General features: G+C 36.5%; 1 protein-coding gene across 1 annotated transcript in view; it reads right to left on the bottom strand.

The window, feature by feature from the left end:
- Positions 1–25,359, bottom strand: part of CNKSR2 (connector enhancer of kinase suppressor of Ras 2) — a 196,807-nt gene that overhangs the window by 85,432 nt on the left and 86,016 nt on the right. Inside the window, exons 10-13 of the mRNA XM_026846267.1 lie at positions 19,082–19,215; positions 14,885–15,096; positions 11,854–11,943; positions 10,030–10,244 (exon numbers count right to left, since the gene is read on the bottom strand). Of these exons, the coding sequence (XP_026702068.1) occupies positions 10,030–10,244; positions 11,854–11,943; positions 14,885–15,096; positions 19,082–19,215 (651 nt within the window). The remainder of the gene's footprint in view (positions 1–10,029; positions 10,245–11,853; positions 11,944–14,884; positions 15,097–19,081; positions 19,216–25,359) is intronic.

Raw genomic sequence — 25,359 nt, 5'->3', positions numbered from 1 at the left:
TGTGCACATCCACTCTCTTCAGTCATGAGTTCAAAGTACTAAGAGTCTAGAACTGGCAAAACAAAATGTGAGATTACTGAGGCACTTTCACAACATGATTTTAGCTAAACAGCAATGAAACAGCAGAAACTATGTGTTAAAACTGAGCAAGCTGCTATCCTCTCAGCTACTGCTGAAATCTCTGTTTTATTGCTCATCTCCAACATTTTGCCATGAGGACAGCAGCCAAGCAGTACAGCAGGTTGGCCACGAGTTTGTGCAGTCTCCATCTTGGGAGGTTTTCGACACCCAATTGGGCAAAGCCCTGAGAAGCCCTGTCTGACCTCAGAGCTGGACCTGTTTTGAGCCAAATACCAGTGTAGGGAGCTCTGAAGTTCCCTCCCAGTCTGAATTATCCTGTTATCCTATGCACTTTATGCTGGTTTCTGAGGGATTTAGATTTTCTTCTATAGCAAATCCATTAGGAGTGATGCCTTTCTCTTCCTGGCAGGCTAATTATAATTTTGTTCACTTTCTTCCCCTCTGTCCAACATTTTTCTTGGAATTATGACATCTGGATATCCATTCACCCAGTTTATCACCACTGGTCCCATTATTAGCAACAGCAATTCATACCATGTTTGAATGTGGAGTTTAATACATATCTGAATAGTATTAAATGAAGGTGATTAACTGCAATAGCAGAGGACTAGATCCATGAGGCCTCTCTATTCCTATATGTTGATTGTGCTAGTCTAAAAATAATACAATGACATCTTCCATTAGCAAGGAATTTATATGCTGTTTCTCTCCTGCCTCTTGTCTCAGAAACGTTGAGGATTTATTTTGAACTAGATTTTTACCAAACCCAAATGGAATATCTAGATTCATCTTTTAGCACAACAATCTGATGGCTATCCCAATCATTTCCAATTGTCACAAGTACCTTACGGAGTAAGGCATATTTTGCTTATTGTTAAACTGTTTCAACATTTTGTTTTTTTTTATATGTCACACAGATCACTTATGGCATAGATGAAGTTCCTACACTGATTTTAACAATGTAGCTACTATTTTTATTACTTATTTTGTGCTTGTTATAAAGTGCTGCATTCCAAGGAAGGAATACATACGGTATCATTTAGATGGCTTCTTTTTGGAATGAAGAAGCTGGCCAAGGGATGGAACCACTATCCCAGCTTGAGAATGAGAGAGATGCTGCTCTTCTGTCTAAATCAGATACATAAAACCACAAGTCTCCAGTTGAAACAAACCCAACATGTGCCAACGTGTAGTCATTCAAAGCTGCTTATGGCTAATGAGATGATGGGGGCTGTGGGACTTGACAGAGTTTCAGACTCATGAATGCACTAACATAAGAATTTTCCAGTATGTTTCTTCCTCCTACCCATCTTCATCTTATTGAATTTTTTAACTGTTGTTTCCCATTGTCTCTTAGAGCGAAAGGCTTTCTATACCTTAACTGTACTTGAGGAAGCTGGCAAGAGAAATGGATGCAAGCGAGGTGCTCATGATGCCTTCATAGCAAAATTGGGTATTCTACTCTGCTTTGCATTATACGAAACATTTTACCAGCACTTTTGCCACTGAATAGACTTTGAGTCTTTTAAAAAACCTCCAAATCAGATTATTCTGTATCTTCATAAGCCTATTCAGCTCTGTCTCTACTGCAGAAAGGTGAGTTCCTTCCATTTCCACACACGTGGATCTAGACATCGTCACAGCATTATTTCCTTGTTACATGCTCATTGATGGGAAAATGTAGTTGAAGTTGTAGCACAGGCCAAAGTGCTCTCCTACATCTCCATAAGGCTACAAAAACTAAGGTGAAATATGACCAGTGCAAGCTACAGAAGAAAGGCATGTAAATGTCATAAATGCTCCAGTCACATCCAGAGAGGGATATTCCAGTGTTTAGTTTTTATCAGAGCCAGCTATGCTGGATCTTCATAAACATGCAAGTACTTGAGAAAAAACTGGGGCGTCACAGCAGTTCAGACTATTGGACTTGTTCTACTGAGGTTCCTGGGAGCCTACTTGGAGTCCAACCTGAGCAAGCTATTTTTGAAAAGGCCAGACATTGTGAAAAATTACAATTTTTTCACTTGTGAAATTTCAACAGCATATGCGTTATTTTCAGTTCAGATTTGTGTTTCTCTACCTTTACAGTGGAAGTTAGTGCATGCACTATTTTATTTAGACTGTAATTTGCAACAAAGCAGAAGAGAAATGAACTTTTTGATCCTTTCTTACTGTGGTAGTAGACTCAAACTTTATACAATTGTGGAATATTTCAAAAACTCTTCATGATGTAATTTAATTACTGGAGAGTTATTTGAAAGCCAGTGCAGTTTCTTAACTGGGAATATAAAAATGTCAATGCTTTTTAACTTTAACACAAATATAATTTTTTTAATCAAGTATTTCTTACAAGCACATTTTCAAGGAGTTCAAAATTTCTTTTGCTGATGTTTGATATCTGTAAGTCTGTAATCATTCTGCAAACTTCAGTATTATGTATGAATAATAAACTTCCTCATGATGACAGACTGAGAGAGTTGGGGTTGTTCAGACTGGAAAAGAGAGGGCTCTGGGGAGACCTCATAGTGACCTTCCAGTACTTAAAGGGAGCATAGAGGGAAGATGGAGGGACTCTTTGTCAGGGAGTGTAGTGGTAACAGTTTTAAACTGAAAGAGGGGACATTTAGGAATCTACCTTCTTTCAGGGTAGGAATTTAGGAAAGAGGGTAGATAAAGGAAGAAATTCTTTACAGTGAGGGTGTTGAGGCACTGGCACAGGTTGCCCAGAGAAGCTGTGGCTGCCCCCTCCCTGGCAGTGTTCAAACCCAGGCTGGACGGGGCTTTGAGCAACCTGGTCTAGTGGAAGATGTCTTTGCCCATGGCAGGGGGGTTGGAACCAGATGATCCCTTCCAACCCAAGCCATCCTATGATCTATGCTTTCAATACAAATACTTAAATGGAGATGAAAGACGATAGAGAAGAAGCATTACTAAATCAAATGTTAATAAAAATTATGGAAAAACTTATGGAAAATATTTTTCAGTCTGCACTTCAGTTAAACTGGACTTTGATATCACTGCTAGACTTTTATTCTATAGTAACTACAAGTCTAACTATAGACAACTGTGAAAACAGGGAGGAGAAAAAGGAAAAGGGAGACTTGATATTTAAATACTGCCATAGTTGGATTTGAAACATTTTGAAGTAGAAAATGTACCAACTCCATCTGTTGTAATGGTACAATGACACTGTAGATTTAAGACACCTACTTAAATTCTGTGCAATTGATTTTCAATTTTTTTTTTCTACAAACCTATTTTTGTTTAATTATAAATATCCATAACAAAAATTCCCCCAGCAGAAATTTTTAAAATCCTGTGATGTTTACAATTATAATAAACTGCTCATTTTTCAGTGGGGTAGTTTTGGGGTTTTCTTGGTAAATAGTTTTCCAGTATATAGTGTTTATTAGATGCCATTTCTATTCAGAAAATTTTTGCAACAAATTGATGGGTAGCTTGTGCACAAGTTTATTAGGAAACTAATATGCGTATGTTCTGCACATTCGTAAATGCTAGTTACTGAATGCTGCAGCTAATGCATACATGCATACTCGATTCAAGAATTTTCATTTAAAATGTAGGTACTTTATGTTCAAGTACCTTCTATTTTTCCTGCCTTTCAGCTTTCTGCAGAGAGGAATAGGATTAGGAGAAAATCAACAACTTAAGTAGAGTATGTTCAACAAGACCACTGTTGCAACCAACCGAACTTTGCACACCCAGACTGATGCAGACCCATCAGCTCTGCTGAGCAAAGCCACTGAGCTGAACTGATATGGCAACCTCACAAGGACTGGCAGAGAGAGACAACTGATGCTGTCACCTTGGCCAAATCCCTCATTGCTGTTGTCTGTGTCCTCACTGACAGAGTAGAAAGAAGGGTGCTTGGCTCTATGCAGGTGCTCAGTGCAGAAAGTACTGAAATTAATTATGCGAGTTAAGAGTCCACTGAGCTCCAATCCAACCACATGGATTGTTACATATTGCTAAAGAGGGAAGAACTAAGTTTATCAAAGGTGCACCAACTTCATTGAATTTGCAGCAAAAGACCTCCATCTGATGGCTTTTATTTTATTCCCTCCTTACTTAAAGTAAAATTGGAAAATTAAAGATAGTACATATGTACATATCTATACATGTAGATTCAGCAAAATCCCTATGGAGCAAACCCTTCATTTCTTTCCTGCATTCATTCCTGAGACACTTGTTCCAGATGCATGAACTTTAAATGGTACAAGTTGCTACTAAACTTACTTTATTTTCAAATACAATTAAAATGTACAAGAAAACTACTGTAATTAATTAAACAATTTTAAATAGGCAGGTTAGCAATGTGAGAAGCTGTTACTTTTTTGTCACTTTTTCTATGACAAGCAAGACATTAAGTATTGCTAAATGCATATGAAGAAGAGAGCATACACTGGAAAAGGCAAAGGGATAGGAGGCAGGAAGGGAGAAGGAACAAGGTCAGTAATATAAGTTTAGTGGTGTAGGTTTGGAAACAGTTTGTAAGCAAAATTACTTTTTCTTGTATAACTCCCTATTATAAACAATAGGCTGCAACCTTTTCTTCCCATAGCAATGGTGTTTCTAGACTAAGAGAAAGTTGTTCTGATCCAGATAGGAGCAGATTATTATTAAAATATGTGGAACTTCTTTTGACTCATGACACCATCTCCCTCCTAAATAACCACATTATTTTCCTGCAACAAAAACAAAGCACAACATACTAAGGAAATTCCTGTATAGAATTACATAATGAACTTAAAAAACTATAACCATGTGTCAGAGCTTCCATATCTTGTGCCCCAAAGGTTCAAGACAATTATAACTGCACCATTTTATATCTACAGTAATATATCACACTGAACACCTACTTGCACACTAGATTAGCAACACCTCGAGCAGTTTGCCTTGGCTTAATAAAAACATTAACACTGTGTTGGTATTTCGTTTGCAATACTGAGGAAGAAAAGTAGAATGCAAAACCAGCAACTTGGCTAGAAATCAACATACACTGGAAACACTTTCTGGAATGAGAAATGAAGCAAAGTGGTGAAGAGACTTTGTAAGTGAGGATTAAAAATATACCATAAATGGATACAAGAGATGATTACTCCACGGACATAACACAAATTAGTTTTTCTTATGCTATTGTATCAGTTATGTTCAGCAGACACAAGTAAACACTGTTCACTTTTTAAGGTCATAACTGAAATGCTCCCTTGGCCACACAGTTTTTGATTGTACTGGCAGGTCAACAATATAAACTGAATTGTTAAAACCAACGATTTCATGCACATTTAGTATACTGACAGTCAGGAAAATGCTAGACTGCCACATTCTCGTGATCACTTCAGAATATAACAATTTGAATCTGCTGGCATTTTTCAAGATACCTTTTAGCAAATAAACAACCACGCACTTCTGAATTACCATGGTAATTTTTTAACGCCATCCACTTTGTTTACAGAACAAAACCGTAATTTTTGTTGTGGTAATTTAATTCATCCATGTAGTTTTTCGATCAAAGATTTTTCTTTTCTATAGAGCCATGTACAAAAGCAGTAGAAAGAAGGAGTTGAAGTCAGCATAATTGTTGAAGTGGCTTTTCTGAAGAAAACCTTCACAGTAAAAAGGTAATCAACCTGCACACGTCAATGGCTGCAAAATTCAAAAGGAAAGCAGTCTGCAATTGTAAGGGGATTTAATCATTAACTAGTGGGACACATTCTGAAGTCCAAAATTATTTAACATGTATCAATGGACTCAAACAAGAATGAAAACATCACTGAATAAAGGTAACACAGAATCAAAGACCAGTGAATGATAGGAGACCTGAATGCTGAGCGAGAAGCATGGTTTCTATTCTAGGGAATTCAGCAAAAGGGAAAAGAAAATAGAGAAAAAAATAAATTAAATGTGTCTCTCTCTGTGTGTGTGGTTTAATTCTCAGAATACGAATATTAAAAAATAATTTCAAAACAAGTGTTTCAGTAGTTCTACTCCATAGCAGACCTATATTCCTGGAGTTTCAGTATTCCACGTTATAGAATTGGGAATCACAGGAGCCCAATTTGAAGGCTCAGAGCCCTTATTCTCTGGTATTTTATACTTAGGGTTGCCTCAGAGACATAGATTATTCTGCAAGCATACCCAAAAATGTATGTTTCAAGATGGTCAACCATACTCAGTGTTATATACTTAAGAACAAAGAATGCAAGATACAAATTATTAGATTGGGAATACCAGTCTTGCAAATCAGTGATTGAGAAGATTGATATTACAGAAAAAATAAAACCACATGCAAGTAATAAGCATACTCCCACTCCATGTCTATGGTTAAAATGGGTAAAGAGTCCTTTAACTATTTAAATAGACAAGTAGTGAACAGGTTATATTACTTTTCTATCCAGCTCCTGGAAATTTACGTCCTGTTCTGGCATACATACTTTAGGAAGGATGCTTAGGATACTTAGGATAAAACACGAGGAGTTGAAAGAATTATGAAAATGATGAAAGTATATGAAAACACACTCTCTGATGACAAACCCAGGATGCTCATTCTATTTCTTTTAAGCAAGAGAAAGCTACAAAGTGATTTGATTACAACCTGTAAATTCCTATATTGGAAGATACAATTTGGTAACAAAATACCTTTAAACCTAGGAGGATCAAGGTACATTTACAACTAAGGTTGGACATAGAAGACAGGTAAATACAGGCTAAAAATTGAAAACTTTTAACAAGAACAACCAGGGATTAGAACTAATTAACAAGCCTGGTGGAGCATTGTCTAGTAGTGGGACCTAATGCAAAAAATGGAGGCATTATACATTCAAGTTCAACTAGAGCCACCTGGTAGTAGCTGCACTTCAGGAAAATCCACTGGATCGTGGTATGCAGCACAGAGATTCACAGTATTCTCTCTTCATCTGATATTCTAGTATGATAAAAACATCAACAACTTAAAAAAAAAAAAACAACAAATCAAACAAAAAACCCAATTCAGAAACCCCAGTCTCTTTCACTACTATTAGTGCAAGTTTTGGAGTTACTACCATTTCTCTGCACTGAACTCATGCTCATCCAGAGGCTCTTGTTTACAGATAATCCAAACTCTTTGTGAAAACCAGGTAGCTGATGTTTGTAAAAAAATCTTTTCTAATAGGACAGCCCCTTTTTAGTGATCTTTAAGATGTAATTTGCAATTTGAGCATAAAGTATGTTTTCATTGTCTTATTCGTTATCTATTAATTTAATAAAATTGTACTGCAGTCAGATATTAATTCCTTGTGTTTTATTTGTATTCCCCTGTTCTTTATCTCACTGCACTGTTTATTTAAGATTTTAGGAAAAGTTATGTCCAATTTATTACAAAACCTCTGGCTCTGATGTGTGATAAAGACATATATGCCCATCTGTAAACTAAATTAGGGTTTCATAAGCCCGTATGCTTGGGAAAGGGAACGGAATTCTACTGCACAGTGGCAGCCAATTGGCTTCCAGTGATAGGACCAGCAATATTCAGCTGCAGAGGGAGGTAAATACTTTGTGAAGGGCTACTTCCCATTTCCCCAGGGACAAATCAATGGCCCACGCTTCCTCTTTCTGTTTATTTTATGCATTTTGCTTCAGAGCCAGTTAGCAGATCAATACTGATTTGTATTCTAAAGAATGAACAAGCTTTTTATTTTTATAAATAAATAAGCTCCCACTAAACTTCCAAAAAGATGATGTAGATTTAATGGCATTATAGAGAAAGACATCCTTTAATGGTAGTGCACAAAAATGATTAGCAGACACTGGTAGAATTTGTAGCGTTAACAGTTCAGGTGTTTTGTGGATGGGTAGCCCAAGTACAAGAAAAATGCCTGCTGTCAATTTTAAGTTTGCTGTTCCTCATTAACTTCCACACCAGAATTTTTAAGAATCTTCCATGTCCTGTGTACATCATTTTTTTTTGTACACAATTTGGAAGCCAGACTTAATGGGTAATAGAAGAAACCAAGAAAAAACAAAGTTGGTACCTCAAAATTTTTTTTTCTCACTGCACTGTCAGGAATTTAACATATACTAGAAAGAAATGTAATTGAGAGAGGAGTATTCTCTCAATACATGGAAAGTGTTGCAAATTTACGACACTATACAGAGTGGAAAGGCCTCCCTTACACAAATAACTTTTCTATTTTGTTCTGTAAATATTCGATTTCAAGGGCTCTTGCATTGATTAGATTCCTTCTAGGAAAGACTGCAGCATTACAAAGGGGACAGTTTGGGGACACTTGCAATCTCCTTAGCTTCATGTATTAGGGAAATACTATGTATCAGTCTGCTTCTGCAAATGGAAAACTCCACTGTCAGATTTCCAACTTACTGAGACAGCATAAAACAAAAGTTGAAAATAATAATGTAAGAAAAAATAAAATACTACAGATGAAAAAGAAAAGGAATAGCAATTCTTGAATCTTGGGACCTGATTTAATTAAAATACACCACAAGCGCTTACTTTTAATACTAAATGACATCTCTGAAATTTATCAGACTCAGCTACAGACTGCAGCACACTAGAGTTTTAGAAGCTAGTGAACCAAGAACTCAGATGGTGTAAAATGATGTAAAGGCTTCACTAGTTTCCATTAATCTACAGCAATTCTAATGTGATAATCTGTAGTGATGTTTTACGACAGGAAACCAGTTTACTTGTCTCTTAAAGGTTCAGTGAAGCTCCACCTGCAAGTTTTTCGCAGCAGACTTCCTGACAAGCCCATACTGCTATCTCCTTTAGACACTGGCAATCTAAATTTCACAATCTTTGTTAGTATATGAAGATAATTTCAGTTATTTCTATTGTTCCGCTGTACAATTACTGTGTGTATATTCCTCTACAATGACATCTCTTACTGAGATCTAAAATGTAAATACTTTTATGGGATGAACATGACATCATATCTAAAATAGGTTGGGATTTTATAATTCCATTTTCTTGACACATTTTAAAACTAGCAAGTTACTGCAATTTTTCTTTTACATCCTATTCAGCAGAACCCCTTCCTTCATGTTTACTTGAGTTATTGAGGGCTATATGTTAAGAAGTTACATGCATTAGGGCTTCCCTTACCTCAAAGGAAAAACAAATGTCTCCAACAAGTTTTCCTGACATTATCAGGTCTTTCAAATACCTGTAGTAAAGGGGTTGTCTGGTAAGACTTAGCATGTTGCAGTAACATAGATGCTGGAAAGGTTTCTAGCCCATCTGTAAATTGCTGCTTCTTCCCTTTCCGTCAGCAGGAAGTAAGTCATGACAGAGATAGCACATTCGATTTCAAACATGACATCTTCTAGTTAAAGGAGATAAAACAATGGTGTTCATCCAGGTGTCAGCCTGGAGAACAGAGGGCTCTGGGAAGACCTTATAATGGCCTTCCAGTACTTAAAAGGAGCCTACAGAAAAGATGGGGGGGGGAAACACTCTTTTTCAGAGAGTGCAGTGATAGGATGACGGGTAGAAGCTTTAAATGGAAAGATTGTAGATTTAGATTAGATATAAGGAAGACATTCTTTACAGTGAGAGTGATGAGACACTGGCACAGGTTGCCCAGAGAAGCTGTGTCTGCCCCCTCCCTGGCAGTGTTCCAGGCCAGGTTGGACGGGGCTTTGAGCAGCCTGGTCTGGTGGAAGGTGTCCCTGCCAGTGGCAGGGGGGTTGGATCTAGATGATCTTTAAGGTCCCTTCAAACCCAAATCATTCTATAATTCTGTGATTCCCACACTTGTAACAGCAAAATAAAAAAATTATAAAATATTTGTCTGAGATTTAGTTATCCAAAGAATAGGAATCAGAACAGCAGCAGCCCAAAAAAGATTTCAAGACAACTATAAAAATAAGACAATCTCTCATCACAAGCACAGAGCAACAACTTTTGTTAATGTTATTTTTACTCACGTGGTACAAAGCAGTTTCTGGTCCAGGTGTGCCCATGACTTCTTGTCTCAATGAGTCCATTTGTAAACTAGGCAACAGGGAGTAATGACTTGGACTACTACTCTTGTCTCCTTTCTTTTTGGACTTTTTCCCAGTATCCTTTTTGCTATTCCTTTGAAACATGTAGTCTTCTTGACCTATTTTCTCATTGCTCATATAGCGAAGCAATGAATTTTCTGTTGAAAGAAACGAATACAAAACATCATTGTGAATTGTTGTATGTATCTTAATCCTGCTTCCAAAATAGATAATATTCTTGTTAAGATCTACTGTTAATTTTAACTCTTCAAGACTATTTCATTAAGAAAACTCATTTGTTTCTTTGATGTGGACATAGTAAGAAAGCAATCTTTTGGTAGGGAAAATTCATGATTCTTGCAGTTTTATGGTATCTTTGACAATAAAAGTAACAGAGTATAAAAGAAACCCCACATCAAAAACTTTTGACTTGGGAGTTTTCAAAAAATGAGCAATGATACACTTATGATCCTATCTGTAATCTTTTATTTAAACAAGTTCCTAATGGATACAAATGCCTGTGGTGCCATACATTTAAAAGTAATTTGCTTTGAGATCATTCATTGTATCATCCCTACTTTCCCCAAATACTCTGCCAGTATCTACCAGCTTCTATCTGAGGGACATCCTGAGCCAGAAGCAATTGTGAGTTTAGGAAACCTCAGCAGATTTGTCTTTCATGAACTTGTCTGGTCTTTCCTTATATTAATGTGAATAATTTCAGTATCCATAACTTCCTGTGGCAAGAGATTCCTTAGCTTGAACCCAAACTGCATGAGGAGCCACCTCTTTTTCTTTTTAACCAGAACTCGATGGAGACTTTGATGTTTCAGGTCTTGTTTCAGTCAAAAGAGTGACAAACCTATTTCCTTACTTCATTCCACACAGCATTTTATAAACCTTTATTATGTCCTGCCTAAATTCTCCCAAAGTGATGATGACTAGCCTACTGAATTGAGCCCGGTTCAGAAGCCATTCCATACATCTGATCATTTTTGTTGTCTCCTAACCCTTCTTCATTTCTACAGTATTTTTCTTAAGAGATTAAGAGACTGGAACTGCACACACACCCAGCATGAGCAAGAACTTACACAGCAGCTTAAGAATACTTCTTAGTTTGTCTTGTATTCTTTTTCTAATAATTCCTAACAGTGTTTCTTTTATTGATCATTACTGAATATTTAGTTAATATTTCAATGGAAATATCTATCATTACTGTAACATCTTGTTCCTGGGCGATAATAGCCATCTAAGACATTATCATTTTGTATGTGAAATTATGTATCTGAGCCTCACAAAACAGAATTTTGAAGAACTTATACTCAATGATTTTGGGGTGAATCCCATGCTGCTCTAGAATATTTTATATCCAAAAAGAACTTATAAAGAGAGAGAAATGTGATATATAATTCTCATTTGAGCATAAGAATATGTATCAGTAATAACCATACATTTGTCCTCTAGTATTATAAAATTAAGGCCAGTTTCAAAATGGACTGGATAAAACAGCTGAATCAATGAAATGCCAATATATAGTTAAGCCAAACTGCAGGGCTTTTCAGTCATAATTTTATTTTGCCTGGCTGAGCAATTTCCTCAATCCTAATAGAGGCTCTGCAAAAAGTTAAGTATACATAATGAAAGAACCCAAAACAGGTTCACAAAAATATATATTAAAGCAAGCAGCAAGATGAGATTGAAATATATAGCTTAAAGCATGATAAAACCCATAATGCCTTGTACAAGATGTGTGTTCAGATCACTTACCTCTCCTACTATCTCTTTTTATTTTATTGGGGTCTTCATAATCCCCCACCCAGTTATATTCTACTGGCATAGAAATAGGCCTTAGTTTCCCTGGAAACAGAGGAAAAAATTGAGATCATGCACCATAAGGCAGCATTAAACTAACATTCTTTAGAAGAACGAACAAATTATCTGCTAAGCTGCTATTCTACAGGGTTGTTTATGAAAGAGGATCCAGCATCGCCTCTGAACGAGAAGGTAAGATGGGAGTTCTGTTTTCTTTAACAGACAAGAAGCAGATAAGTATTTAGTGGATTTTTTTAAAGTTTAGAAAAATCCAGTGCCCTACAAAATCAGCAGCAAACTGATGTTTGAGACTGACAAACACATTCAAATTACTTCTGTTTTCACTGAACGATATCTATTTATTATTCTGCAAGTCCTTGGCACACACATGGAGAGAACTGTTTTAAAGCATATGTGAATTGTTGGTAAAAGAAACGTGTCCACATCACTAAAGTAATTTCACAAATAGTATCTTTTCTCATGGGCTTAAAAGATCCATCAGTGACTGAGTAAGAAAGGAAGCAGAAAACTTCTATATGTAATTTCTTTGGTAGCATTTTATCCACAGAAAGCAAAGTACATTACTATTGGTAAATTCACTTTTATTTCAAACAGCAAGAGAAAGAAAAGCTGAAGACTATTTAGTCATTTAAATTTTGATCTGGAAGCTGCTGAATTATTTTTTTAAAATGCTGCAAACTATGATTTCTGCTTAAGGATTCCACAAATATGGTTGGCAATTCATTGAAAGTGTGCTATGCAACTTAGTGGGGTTACTTAAAGTGGTCTGAAGTTTTTAGCAAGTTAAATCGTATATTGAAACAAAACATAGTCACATAACATATGGTACAATATCTGGCAGACTGGAAACAAAATCTTTTCACAAGGTCAGCCCTTGCTCTTTTCTAATCCATCTACTGGTCACAAAACTGAAAAGTGGGAAAATAATCTGTTTTTAAAAGTAGCAGATCATAAAATAAAAACTTCAGAAGTCTTGTTATTTAGTTTAGTAGAAAACCTCTACATAAAGGTGATCAGTTTTATTCCACATTTTTGACATTAAATCCATGATACACTGAAAAAGAAAGACATGTTTATAATGAAAACAAATATTCAAACATGTCTATCTACCTATTGAAGTACAGTCCATGGGAGAGACAGTAACACTATGTAGGCAGCATAATGGTAAAAGGTTGTATTGTCTTTCTAAAAAACTGACAAAAGTGTATGTTCTGTACAGACTACAGGATCAGGTCACAAATACATCATTGCTCAGGAAATACAACACATATATTTAACTTTTTGTTTATAATTTATTTTGCTATTTATGGACACATGTTTAAGTCTGATTGAAGCTGGGGAGATTTAGAGCACACAGTTAAGAAGCCATTTCCTGAGTGGGGATGTATTCGGCTCTTGTTTACTTGATCAGAAGTAACTTTCAACAGTTACTTTTTCTAGAAATACAACTTCTTTTTTGTGAGGCTGAACTCACAGTATCTTATTGTGAAAGGACCTGCACAGTTAAAAAGATACAAAAGCTACAAAATCATGTAAGTCTGACTGTTATCAAAAGCTATAGCCATTAAAAATTTCATACAAAATCTCACTGTTCAAAGTGCGTGTTCTTTGCATCTGGCAGTAAAACTGCAATAACCAAGTTTGTTTCTTTCCTTAAACTCAAGTTTCATTTGCCTGCTACCTCTGCAGTCTCCTTCCTGTTAACCACCATGGATTCCCTGCATCTGTTCTCCCTGGTGACTACACTCAGGAAAATTTCTTCCTTAGTATGTGAACAGAAGCTTTCCAAGGCCAATAAGCAACAATTATACAACAGCTGGAAACCAGTAAGAGCACGAAAGAGAAATCTCTTTGTTAACATTGTCAAAAAATGTCACAAGATTCCTATGAAGAAACTATGGAGGGCCCTATTAACCTTTCATAAAGGAGGACTGAGAAATAATAATAAAAAAAAATTAACACCCCACAGTATAATGATGAGTAGATGCTGAAAACAATTATTTCTCTAGGTCTTCGAACTCTGTTTGACCTTCTTTAATGGGACACCATAAGCCAGAATAGTGTTATTGTCATTTTCCACATTTTTATGAAATCCTAAGGTCATGCCTAGCCACAAATCTTATGCTAATAAATGCCATGTGGGAAACTTAAGAATTTAATGCTGAAATAGTAATATTTTTAGAAAATACACTTAAATGAAAATGGACTTGAAGGTGTGAATTAATTAAAAAAGAAGTGAGATCAAAAGTGAAAGGCTGTATAACAAATGTGTTAAATAATGACTGATTTTCAGTGCAGTCTTTGATCCATGTATTTATAACCCTTCCAGCTAATAGAAAAAAAGGCTAAAAAAGCTATCCTGTAACAAAATAATGGATTCAGCAGTCCTCAAAAGAGAAATGTGTTCTTCCTCACTCTAGACTATGGGTATTAAAATTTAACATCTGGAACAGAGAGTATATCTCTGTTACAGAACTGACTGCATCCGTCAATTGTAATACTTTAAATACTGGAGTAATAAAATGGATATATCCGTTTTGAAAACTTAGCAGTTATTTTGTACACTATGCATGGTTTAAAACTATTATACCTCAGTAAATTTTTCTAATGCTGAATTCCTAAATCTACACAAGTCTTGCCCTTATACTGGGAGAACAATTCCATCCTGTATTTTTAGCAAAAATATATGGGCTTCTATCTTTTTTTTTTTTTTTTTTCTGGAAAATTAAGATGATAACAAAATTATGCAATTTATATTCAGAAAAATCTTCAATATAAAACCTGACTTGCCCTCCCTATCATAGTAATTAATTTCTTCTTGCACAGAATAAGGTTTTAGGTTGAAATTGGTCTAAAGTAGTACAGAATTCCTAGCAAAATATTTTCATGATTAAAAACAAAAGCAGATGCACAAAAATCCTAAATTAAATAAATGGTGATTATCCTTATTAGATCAATGCCATACCATATGTTGGTGTGCTCTCTCTTCTTCCAGGACCACTTGTTCTTCCTTTCTCATACTCATAGCAGTATAAAACTGCATCTTCTTCAACCACATTAAAACGCTTCCGATATTCCTGGTCAAGAAATGAGTTTGGCGATTCGGATCCTGTATGAACTGGCTTGCCCACTATATGTCTGCCAACATCATCACACGGGAGATTTCCCTTTTCATCCCTTTAGTAAACAAGAGAGATTTTAATATATTGGGATAAGACACTGATTTGTTTTTTTACTGTGAATATTTCAATAAATATTGGAATATATCAGTATTTGATACATATACATACAAGAAACATATACCATCAATCAACATCAGGATCACACATCATATATGCATATGTATGCATGTATGTGCCAGATCTCTCACACTTTTCTGCTTATTCAGTTCTTTTACAGACCACATCCATCTTATTGGTTTCTCTTCAAAAGAATCACAGAAATAGAGCTGATGTGCAGCTACTCTTTTTCCTTCTTTTTTGGAATCTGCCCAGCATTTTGTGATTTATGGCAAAGAAATAATGTTGATCTTACTTTTTTATACTTGCATTTTTAAATACATCAGATAGTTTTAAGACACAGCTATATGGCAAGCATTGAAAAATTCAGTCTGCTTCGTTACAAACTAACCCCAGAGCAAGAAGAACTAGAGATAGATGATGTACAGACATTTGACATAGTCTTGCACAATCAGTTCAGGTCTAGAAGTTGTATAGGTACATCCATGCAGCACCAAATACGGTGTGTAGCACCTGATCATGAGCTGCTATCTCAGGACAGAAATGCATTGCAAGAAGGTATGCACTTTGCAGTTTGTGTACAGATTGCCAAGATGATTGCTTCTTCCTTCCCTGCAACCCTGCCCCACTCTCTGAAAACGCAAACTGCAAGACAGCAAGCTATGCCTGGAGTAGGGCTCAGTAAACCTGCTGGTAGGACTGTGTCTGGAAATGGCTGCAACAGACCTATTCAGACAGTAATTTTGGGGGAGCAGAATGCATGCGAGGCAGCCAAGGGAGATGGTGGGCCCTCATAACCTTGTTGGGAGTGCTTCTGCCCGTCTGGACTGCCATGTGAGTTCAAAGCTGGCCAGAATGCTGACCCATACTTCTTGGCACCCCGAGACTCCATCTGAGGATGAAGCAAAGCCTCCTCGTGGTATCCAGGCGCCACGGAGGATGAGTAAGGGCCATCCTGCCTTGGCTGCAACAGGGCAGCATCACAAACTCCCACTGACCACTACACTCCCTTTGCCAGGCTGCTTTCCCAGAGCAGGGATGGTGGTGGCTTAGCAACAGGGGCCGGTGCACCCCCACTGGGCCTGTCAGCTCATGTCCAGTGATGGAAAGACTTTCTGTGGTGACAGTGTTGGGGGACTCTGGCAGGTAACATGATGGAGACTGACATAAAACAGCCAGATGCTAATCAGTGCTGCAGCTACCACCAAGGGCTGGCAGAAGGAAGACTCCACAATAAGGAGCTGGAGGAATCTTTAGTGTCAGAATGGAGAGAAGTGCAGAGCCACCAGGCAAACACCCTCTTCAGTTCTCACCCCCAAAGGAATTCCACAAATTTGGGCAGACACTAACTTACAACCAGCACTTCTAAGTAACCAGTACATAGAAAGTGTCAGTCCCTCTCTCTTATGACATCTGTGTGTAGTTATGTTGGCAGCTGTACTGTCTGTGGGTATCATCACCAAGGTGGCATGTCCTCAGGGTTTTATCTAGCACTCTATTCTAGTCACAAAAGAATGGTTGGTTTGTTTGGGCTTTTTTCCTTGGCTTGACAACAACAAACTGAGAAATAGATGCTGAACAGTTTGATAATACCTGAAATAAAAACATACTTAAATATAGTTAATCATGGAGAAAAAAACCTGATGAAATGCCAAAACAAATTATTCAGAAACACTGTACACTATGTGACAGGTTTGTGAAATGAAGTAAAGTCCATTAGGATTAAGCTGATAAAAAGAATTCAAATGTACAAAGCTTAATCTCTCTGTAAGATTACATCTTATACTAATATGTCTTGTAAGATTTAATCAGAATTGGTCCAAACTACTGCATTATCATCATGATTTAAGAAATGTTATCAATAAATAATCAAAATACATTTTGAAGATCTTGATTTCTAGAGCAAAATTCAAAAACTGCTAAGCAGCAAATATTCACTAAAAATACCTCAAAAAAGACAATGCATTTCTTATCAAATAAAAGTATTTTTGTGGTGGTAAACATGATCAGTAGCAGCATAAAGGCACTACTTCTTTTAAGATAGTACAGTTTTAGCTTCTGGAGTGACAGGGCTTTGCCATATATCTACTGCATTCAAAGACAAACCTAAGACTGTGTTTTGATTGGAATTTCTTTTTGCATCTTTTTAATGTTAATGGGTTAGAATTAAATACTTGATTTTATTTTATTTTTTTTTTCCTGTGGATTTTCTAAAAACCATGTCCTTACAGTATTTACATAGATATAACAAAAATACTGTTATCGGAGAGATAAGGCATTCAACCCCATGAACAATTCAAGTGTCATGACTACGTTTTTATTTCACAGAATCATCTAGGTTGGAAAAGACCTTGAAGATCGTCCAGTCCAACCATAAACCCATCATTAACAGTTCCCAACTACATCACATCCTTCAGCACTACGTCAACCCTACTCTTAAACACACCCAGGGATGGGGATTCCACCACCTCCCTGGGCAGCCCATTCCAATCCCTAACAACCTGTTCTGTAAAGAAATGCTTCCTAATATCTAGTCTAAACCTTCCCTCGCGCAACTTGAGGCTATTACCTCTTGAGAAATAATTAGTGAACTGCACTATGTATCCTGTTTGTCTCTGTTACTAGACAGATACCAGAGCAATTGTGTTAGCAAGTTCAACTGTGTTATACAAAATAAAATGTCAGGGTGGGTTTTTTTTTCAAGAAAAAAAATCCAAGCCAGGTAACAGATGAAGAAGGAACATGGGACTCAGCTTACGGCTTCACAAAAGGCTTGTGACATCTTCTAAATCATTAAGTGGAAAGTCACTCTTTTGTCCTGGAAGGTTTTTCATATCTTTGAAGAGTAAGAATTTATCATAGAACCACAACTTCTCCTCCCCACTAGGCAATTTGATTTGCCATATACCTTACTCTTGGATAGCCCTCAGGAAAGTCTTGTCAGGATCAGGTCATACATCATATTAATTGGCTAGAAGAGTTACTGATAGAAAAGTCTAAGAAAAACTCAGCTACAAGAAACTCAGGTACAAGAAAGGACAAGCTGCCCTTCCAAGAAAGTTAACTACAAGTAAGAAGTAATTAAACAATACATTGACTGGACACATGATAGGCTGTGTGTAAGAATATGAAAACTTTAAAAATACAGATTCCTCTTAAATACATTTGTAGACCTTTAGCTAGCTACTTCTGTATACTTTATAGGCCATAATTCTCTAAGAATTTTAGTAAAGGATCCTCTGTGTACATTATGGAATTATACTGGATCATTTGAAGTCAAGTGAGGGTAGGGTGATGAATCTGCAAGGAGGATATGCTGCTTTTCTGGCTCAGCAAGTACAGAGACCTGGGAGGTCAGAGTAACAGATTTATTTGCAGGAAACAGCATGGTCACTGCAGAATCTAGCAGAGGGGCCACACTAAAACACAATCCTGAAATTTGCTCTAATGCTATCAAATCAAATATATTTGAAAAAGAAAACACTATGGCAGAACAAAACAGTGATCTTGGTGAAGTTGAAAGTTTCTTGCTTTTAGTTCAGCCTACCTTATTGCATCATGGTTATTAGGCAAGGTGACAAATACAAACTCTTTTCCTAGTTACAAATTCAGGGTTTCAGATAATTTTTGCTCTTCTGAAATAGGATGAGACTGTTACAGACAATAGATTATCCCATATTTGAGAAAATAGGTTACTGAGCCTTTTTTTCTAAAGGCTACTGTCTGTTTTGCATACAAGACACTGATTCAGATCATTGTGGGTCTGATTCAGCATATCTACTCTTAATAACAAGTTCACCTGCAAAATAAAGTATTATCAGCCTAATCCTGCAGGGCAAGTTGATAAACGAGTAGGAACAGAATGGTCAGTTACTTTATTAATATTTTTTACATTGAATTGTACCTGAAATGATCTTTTTTACCTTGGAACATAGGGTTCTGTTGGAGGAGGGGGTATGTAGAGATCCTGAAGAGCAGAGCTGTCTCTTTTTGTAGGTGTGCTGATAGTGCTGGATGGTGTAGCAACACTGCTTGTAGGACTTCTAGGAATAAGAGGCTGGTTCAAAAAAGAGAGAGAAGCAATCAAGATTATCCTTGCATATTACACATTTTTATTTCAAAAAAGCTATAAACGTTCTATAGTTCAGAAAGTTAGAGAAATAACTACCAGTTCTAATGTTTTGTGTGCTTTTAAATTGACTGAAAAAACACTCATGCTAAGGAGACAGATCTACAAATGGACATGTATTGTGCTTAAAAAATCAATTCCTTAGATTACATCTTTTTCCCTTTTGCACAGCAAGATTATTGCCAATGGCCATAAAAATAGTAATCAGTAGAGCCACTGGTGATATCTTAACGAGTAAGTAACATACAGAATCCAGTGAATTCCTTAATTAAACTAACATTGTAAAGAAAAAGTCTAGTGTTTACAATAAAAGGTGCATAAGTAGGCATTAAACTGAACGTCATCTCCTCCCATCTGCTCTACAGCTTAAGAATTAACTGTAAAAGCTTCAGTTTATGTCTGCAGATGCTGTAAAATCAGGTACTGCATCCTCAGAATACACATGCTATGAGATGGAATAAACTGGAGATTATTATTACTCTTCATTCCCCTGGGCACACTCCTCACAAAGTAACATTTACTCACAGGTAAATAAATTGTATACTCCTTGCAGAATAATCATGCATTCTAGCTATCATTCTAGTCCAAATAGGACGTCCTCCTAATCCTTCCTCTTAATCACATCTCTCCATCTCTCTCTCTCTCTCTCTCTCATGAATTAGGCACCCCTTTTTCTTCCTCCACTTAACTATCTTGGCTAGCTAAATAATGACCAATCATTTGAAGACTTTATTAAATCACTGTAAGGCTGGAAATTACAACAAGATTTTTCTAACAGTCTCTATACAGATGCAGAAAAAAGAAATAAGATTGCTTTAGTCTTCTGAATAACATGTCTGCCTAATAATAAAAGCCTTATGTTACTTGGCTTGTGTGATAACTAAACTTAAGCAGAAAAAGAAAAATGGCAAAACAGCAAGTACAGCAGTATCTTCATATACCCTAAAATTAATCTAATATTAAACAAATGCTGAGTTTTACTTTGAAAGAGTTCTTTCTCTGCTATCTTTCTGGAAGTGAACTCCTTGAAGAAAGAAGTGTTGGGATTAAAGAGTTCACCATACTTATAATTTCTGATCTAAATAACTGCTGGAGGACACAAACATTTCACATTGTATTGATGGCAGAGAAACTCTAAATACTGACTGAACGGGTGAGTAGAAAGACCCTTCTCCCAGCACTATTAAGAATAGTTTATAACAGACTAACAGGGCATTCCTGTGAAGAAGAATAATCCATTTTCATTTTCTAGATATTAACCTTGACACTCACTACAGCATCTTGCCTATACTGCAGAAAACCCCAGGAGTTCTACAGCAGGAACTTTTTCAAAATGTTGGCCTTTCATAAGCTAGTGATGAGCCATTTGAATTTATGCTTATCAAGCAAAGCCCCCATCACTGTGTTCCTTTTTTTCAAACTGTATGTAAGAACAATGCATGCCACCTAGCAAACCTCATCCTTTAGCCATTTATTGCCTTGTTTTAGGAACAGAGCTGTGTTAGATGTTATTTATCTCAAATATAATAAAACACATGCGTAAAATTTTATTAAAACTTTTAAAGTCCACCTTTAGAGCAACAGCTATAAACTAACTCAACTTTTCATTTTTTGAATGTTAGAAAACGATCTCCTGTAAACAGTGATACTGATAAATTCTTTCCTTGCTCATTAGCGTTAACATGAGTATCCTATAGCCAGGCCAATGAAAGACTGCTAGTATTTACAGAAGGAGAGGGAGAAAGACACACACACAAAACCAGACAGGTAGAAGACTTTACAACCACTAAAAACAAGACAACAGAGGTCTCCAAAAATAAGAATAAAGTTGGTGGTAAAACTGGGTAAAAAATCAAAAACCTAAAAAAACCCCACCCCTCTTTCAGAGAAACAAAAATTTTATCCTTTAAATTTTCATCTCTGACACTGTAGCCATATATGTTCTTGAACCGCTTACTAATCCAACACTGGTTATTTCCTTTCTGATACCTTGCACTTCTATGAGAAGTACATTTTGTGGCTTGCTGAGTAGCCCGTAGAATTAATTTTCATTCTAAGCCAAAAGAATTTTGTGACCTAGACCCTGCTTACACTTGTTAAGCCCAGGCTGTAGTTCTTCATGGCTCATAGTGGCAGGAGCACTGAGAGGAAGACAAGCTAGGGAGATGTATTTGCTATTCTCCACTTTGAGGAAGAAGATAACCCTTTATTTTACCTGCATGAATAGGCAGGTAAGAAGAAAGGGGGTCCTAGGGACTAGACTGACAACCAATAGGTAGTTTATGGTTTATGTCACACAAGGAAAATCATGCTCAAGCGTAACAGTGATCTGGACTTACAATGGGTTGATGAGCCTCTGGTGGTCCTGACCAGCTGCTGGAGAGTTAGAGGACACAGGTAAAGAATTTCCCTTGTGTTACAGCCTGGAATACCTGGGCTTAACTATTTAAATATTAATGATATGGGCTTAATTTCTGAACAAATGATTTTGTTGAAGTCTGGGGATTCTACTGGATAACTTCACATTCACCAGTCCTTGCTAGTGCACAGCCCAGATATACAGATCGGTTTATCCTCCAGAACAGTTTGCTAGAAGATGATGGGAATCGGTTAGGGATTGTACATCTTTGAAAAATGCATAATTTGGTTCATTTTTTGGCTCAGCAGGTGGTTAAAACAGTGAGCGCAATCAGAAGAAATGGTATTCAATCCACACAGAAAAGCACAAATTATCCAGCTACCTGAAGGTAAAAGTCTTCCCTCAAACTGTTCCCATGTCAGACACTTTCAGAGGTGAAATTACAGTGTAACTGGTGAGAGTCTGAATGACTGTGGTATTTCACAGGATGGCAATATGGGTACACTTTCCCAGGGCAGCCAGAGCTCCCAAGGAGACAAAAACTGTAATACAATCTAATACAACTGGAAGCATCATCCTGTAGAATTGTCTGAAAACATACTAGGATGTCTCATATCTTTTCCATATGTGGGTCCTAGTGCCAAAGTCAAAGTCCAGCTTATTTCCACAAAACCAGTAAAACTGTGTGAATTAAGAAAAAAAAAAAGAAAAAAAAAAGAAAAAAAAAAAAAAAGAAGAAATCAAAATTTTAAAATATGTCACTGTTTTGGCTTTAAAAAAAAAAAAAAAAATTATCACCATGTCATCAGTAAATCAGTAGCTCCATAAGAACTGCTACATGGTAAAAGCATTCAGCATTCAAATGGTCTCTCCTGGCAGAAGAGCAACATGAGAGCATTGCTGTAAGTACCACCTTCTCCGTAGTATTTCAGGTTTCATTTTATAAGGAATTAAAAGTCTTCAGGCCCTCCTGGTTGAAAAGAAAGCCTTCAGAACATGACCTTCAGGTATGATGCATCTACATGGCGTTTTGCATTGCCATTTAGAGACACCTCAATTGTGCAGTTCAAGTCAATCTGTACACCTGCTCATGTACCTCTCCAGTTCAATGGCAGCCATTCAGCAGACCATATGCAGGCAAACTGAACAGTAAAACACATGGAATTCTATTCAAGTATTTCCGAATTGGACGTCTTGGAGATCTGTGTTATCACTGAGTTAATTCTCTCCCAAGGACTACAGTTTATTCCTGCTGCAGTCCCTCATGATAGGCAGGCCAGGGAAGTGGGATTGATCAAACAGCAATAAAACTAAAAAAGTTTCCAGGTCCAAACAATTAAATACTTGACCCATGGGAATAGCCTGACAGAGAAAGTTTAGAAGTTACATATTAAAGCTGGAATAGCCTCAAAAATGTCCCACAAAAGACCTTGCATCAATCTTAACCCACAATGACAGACAAAAATCCATATTTCAATACATTTTGGAGTACTATTTCTCAAACATTTTGGATGCACCATCCTCCTTCAGGATCATTAGTCTTTATGGATCCTTTCCCAAATTGTCAGTTGGCCAGGGAACAGATAAACAACTGTCTTTACTTACAGCAATCATTTCTCTAACACAGGGAAATAAGAAGTCCCTGTAGTACTGACTGACAGCATACAGACACTAAACTCCCCTCTCCCCCAGAAGATGCTTTGTCCCTTGTTAGCTCTGTCCTGCTGTCCCTACCTTCCTCTTGCTACCAGGACCTATTGCTGCTTTTCCCATCCCCAATCCTGAAGGAACTGAGTGAGTGCCCCTAGTGAGTCAGCATATTATTTTTGCTTTTTCTCTCTAAACACTGAATGCAATTAATATTTAACATATACTATCTAAAATTCTTTTTAATGTTTTTTAAAACTCTTTGAACCTTTCATTAACTCCCTTGGAAGCTGCAACATATAGTTTGAGAAACATTGCTCCAGAAAAAGATATACAATTTTTAAAAATATAAGCAAAACCAATACAAAATTTTAAGTGGTAGTATCTTTATACAGTATTTGCATCAGTAAACATATTTTACTGCTTATATATTTTTCATATTAGATCAAAGTTATCACAATTTATTGAACAGAATGTTTCCAATAAAATAATATTTTTATAAGACCAACCATGACATGAAGTAATGAAATACTATAGCTAATTCATACTCTGTAGGAAAACCCAGCCAGAATCCATTTTAACAGTGCTGAAAAGAATGCCCAGTTCCCATGTTTTTAAAAGACAACTAAGCAACTGAAGAACAAACAAGTTAGTATTTTATTCAAATTTAATGATTGAAAACTGTATAGTCATTAATTCTAATAATAAATTACGAAAACAGAATATAGCATTGTCTTCAGACGAATGAGGCAATATAATCAAGTACGGAAAAATACTAAATAAAAACACTAAAAATAGCATTTTCTCTCAAACCAAGGACTCTTGTTATTGTTGCTGTTGCTTGTTAGGAGGCTGAAGAGCTGAATATATCGCAGTGGAGATATGATGTATATGTAATCCAAAACAGTCTGTTTAAAAAACTACAGATATTGAGCTGTTGGTGATTTTATAATGGTACAATTTAATCACATACAAAACAGTACATTGAACTATTTTATATTTACAAAAGATGACATTTAAATAAGCTTGGTGAAGAGTGTGACAGAGTATTTAAGAGGGGTCAGAAGGCTTTTTTCCAAGTCAACACTGAAGATGTGGCTGGCAGCTGGACCTGCCCCCAACCTCACTGACATCAGTAAGAGCCTTTTGACTGATATTGGCAGGGTGTGGTCCAAATTAGCTGAAGCGTGGCAACATGTTGCTCTACCACTCCTTTTCTGTATTATAGAGAAACTGGATGAAGTCTTCCACACTGTAGTTAAAATCCAGTTTCTTCTGACTAATTAACAAAACATTTTCCATAAGGCAAAGGAGGACTCTGCAGCTAGCTTATTGCTAGTGTGATAGTATCGATTTACACAAGATCTCATATGCTCTGAGAATCTTCTCTATCGAACCTTCCATCTTTGTTCAGACAGCACTTCAGGAAGCCTTCCTTTGAAACCTTCCCAGAATAACCCAAAGTGGAAAGGAGAAATAAAACAGACAAGCTAGAGTAGAGGATATTTATTAAGTTTAGTTTTGAACCAGACAAAAATTTGGAGAGCTCCAAGATAATTAAATCATCTCTATGTCAAGTAAGAAAAATTAAAGGTTAAACCTAATTGGTTCGTTCACCACATTCAGTAGCAGTCAGAAATACAAACATTGCAATCTGAAATATCATTCTAGGCTTTCACACAACGGATCAGAGTATCAGAAAAAGTAACTGAAAGGCAAGTTTAGTAAAATCTGTCTTGCAGGCATAACATCTTAATATTTATAGTACAAGACCATATTAATGAATACCTTCAATTGCAAAGGCAACCATGAAACTCCTCAAGGCCACAGCTGCCTAATTCAAATGTTATAAAAGCAATAACAAAAAACACGGGCTGAAAAATCCCTTGACTTCACAAATTCAGACATGATTCCAGAATGCGTCAAGGGAGAACTTTGATTATCTGCAAGAAGTTGGATACTGGTGGATATTAAAACAGACAATCATCAAGTGACTGAAAACAAAAAAAACCAACCCAGCACTTCCTTTAATCAGGACACCAGGGGGAAAAAAGGATGTTTTTCTT

The sequence above is a fragment of the Athene cunicularia genome (genome assembly GCF_003259725.1).
Source record: "Athene cunicularia isolate RWA chromosome 1 unlocalized genomic scaffold, athCun1 chr1_part1, whole genome shotgun sequence".
Classification (NCBI taxonomy): domain Eukaryota; kingdom Metazoa; phylum Chordata; class Aves; order Strigiformes; family Strigidae; genus Athene; species Athene cunicularia.
Note: the sequence above shows the minus strand (reverse complement) of the source record. Positions and strands in the feature narration are given on the sequence as shown.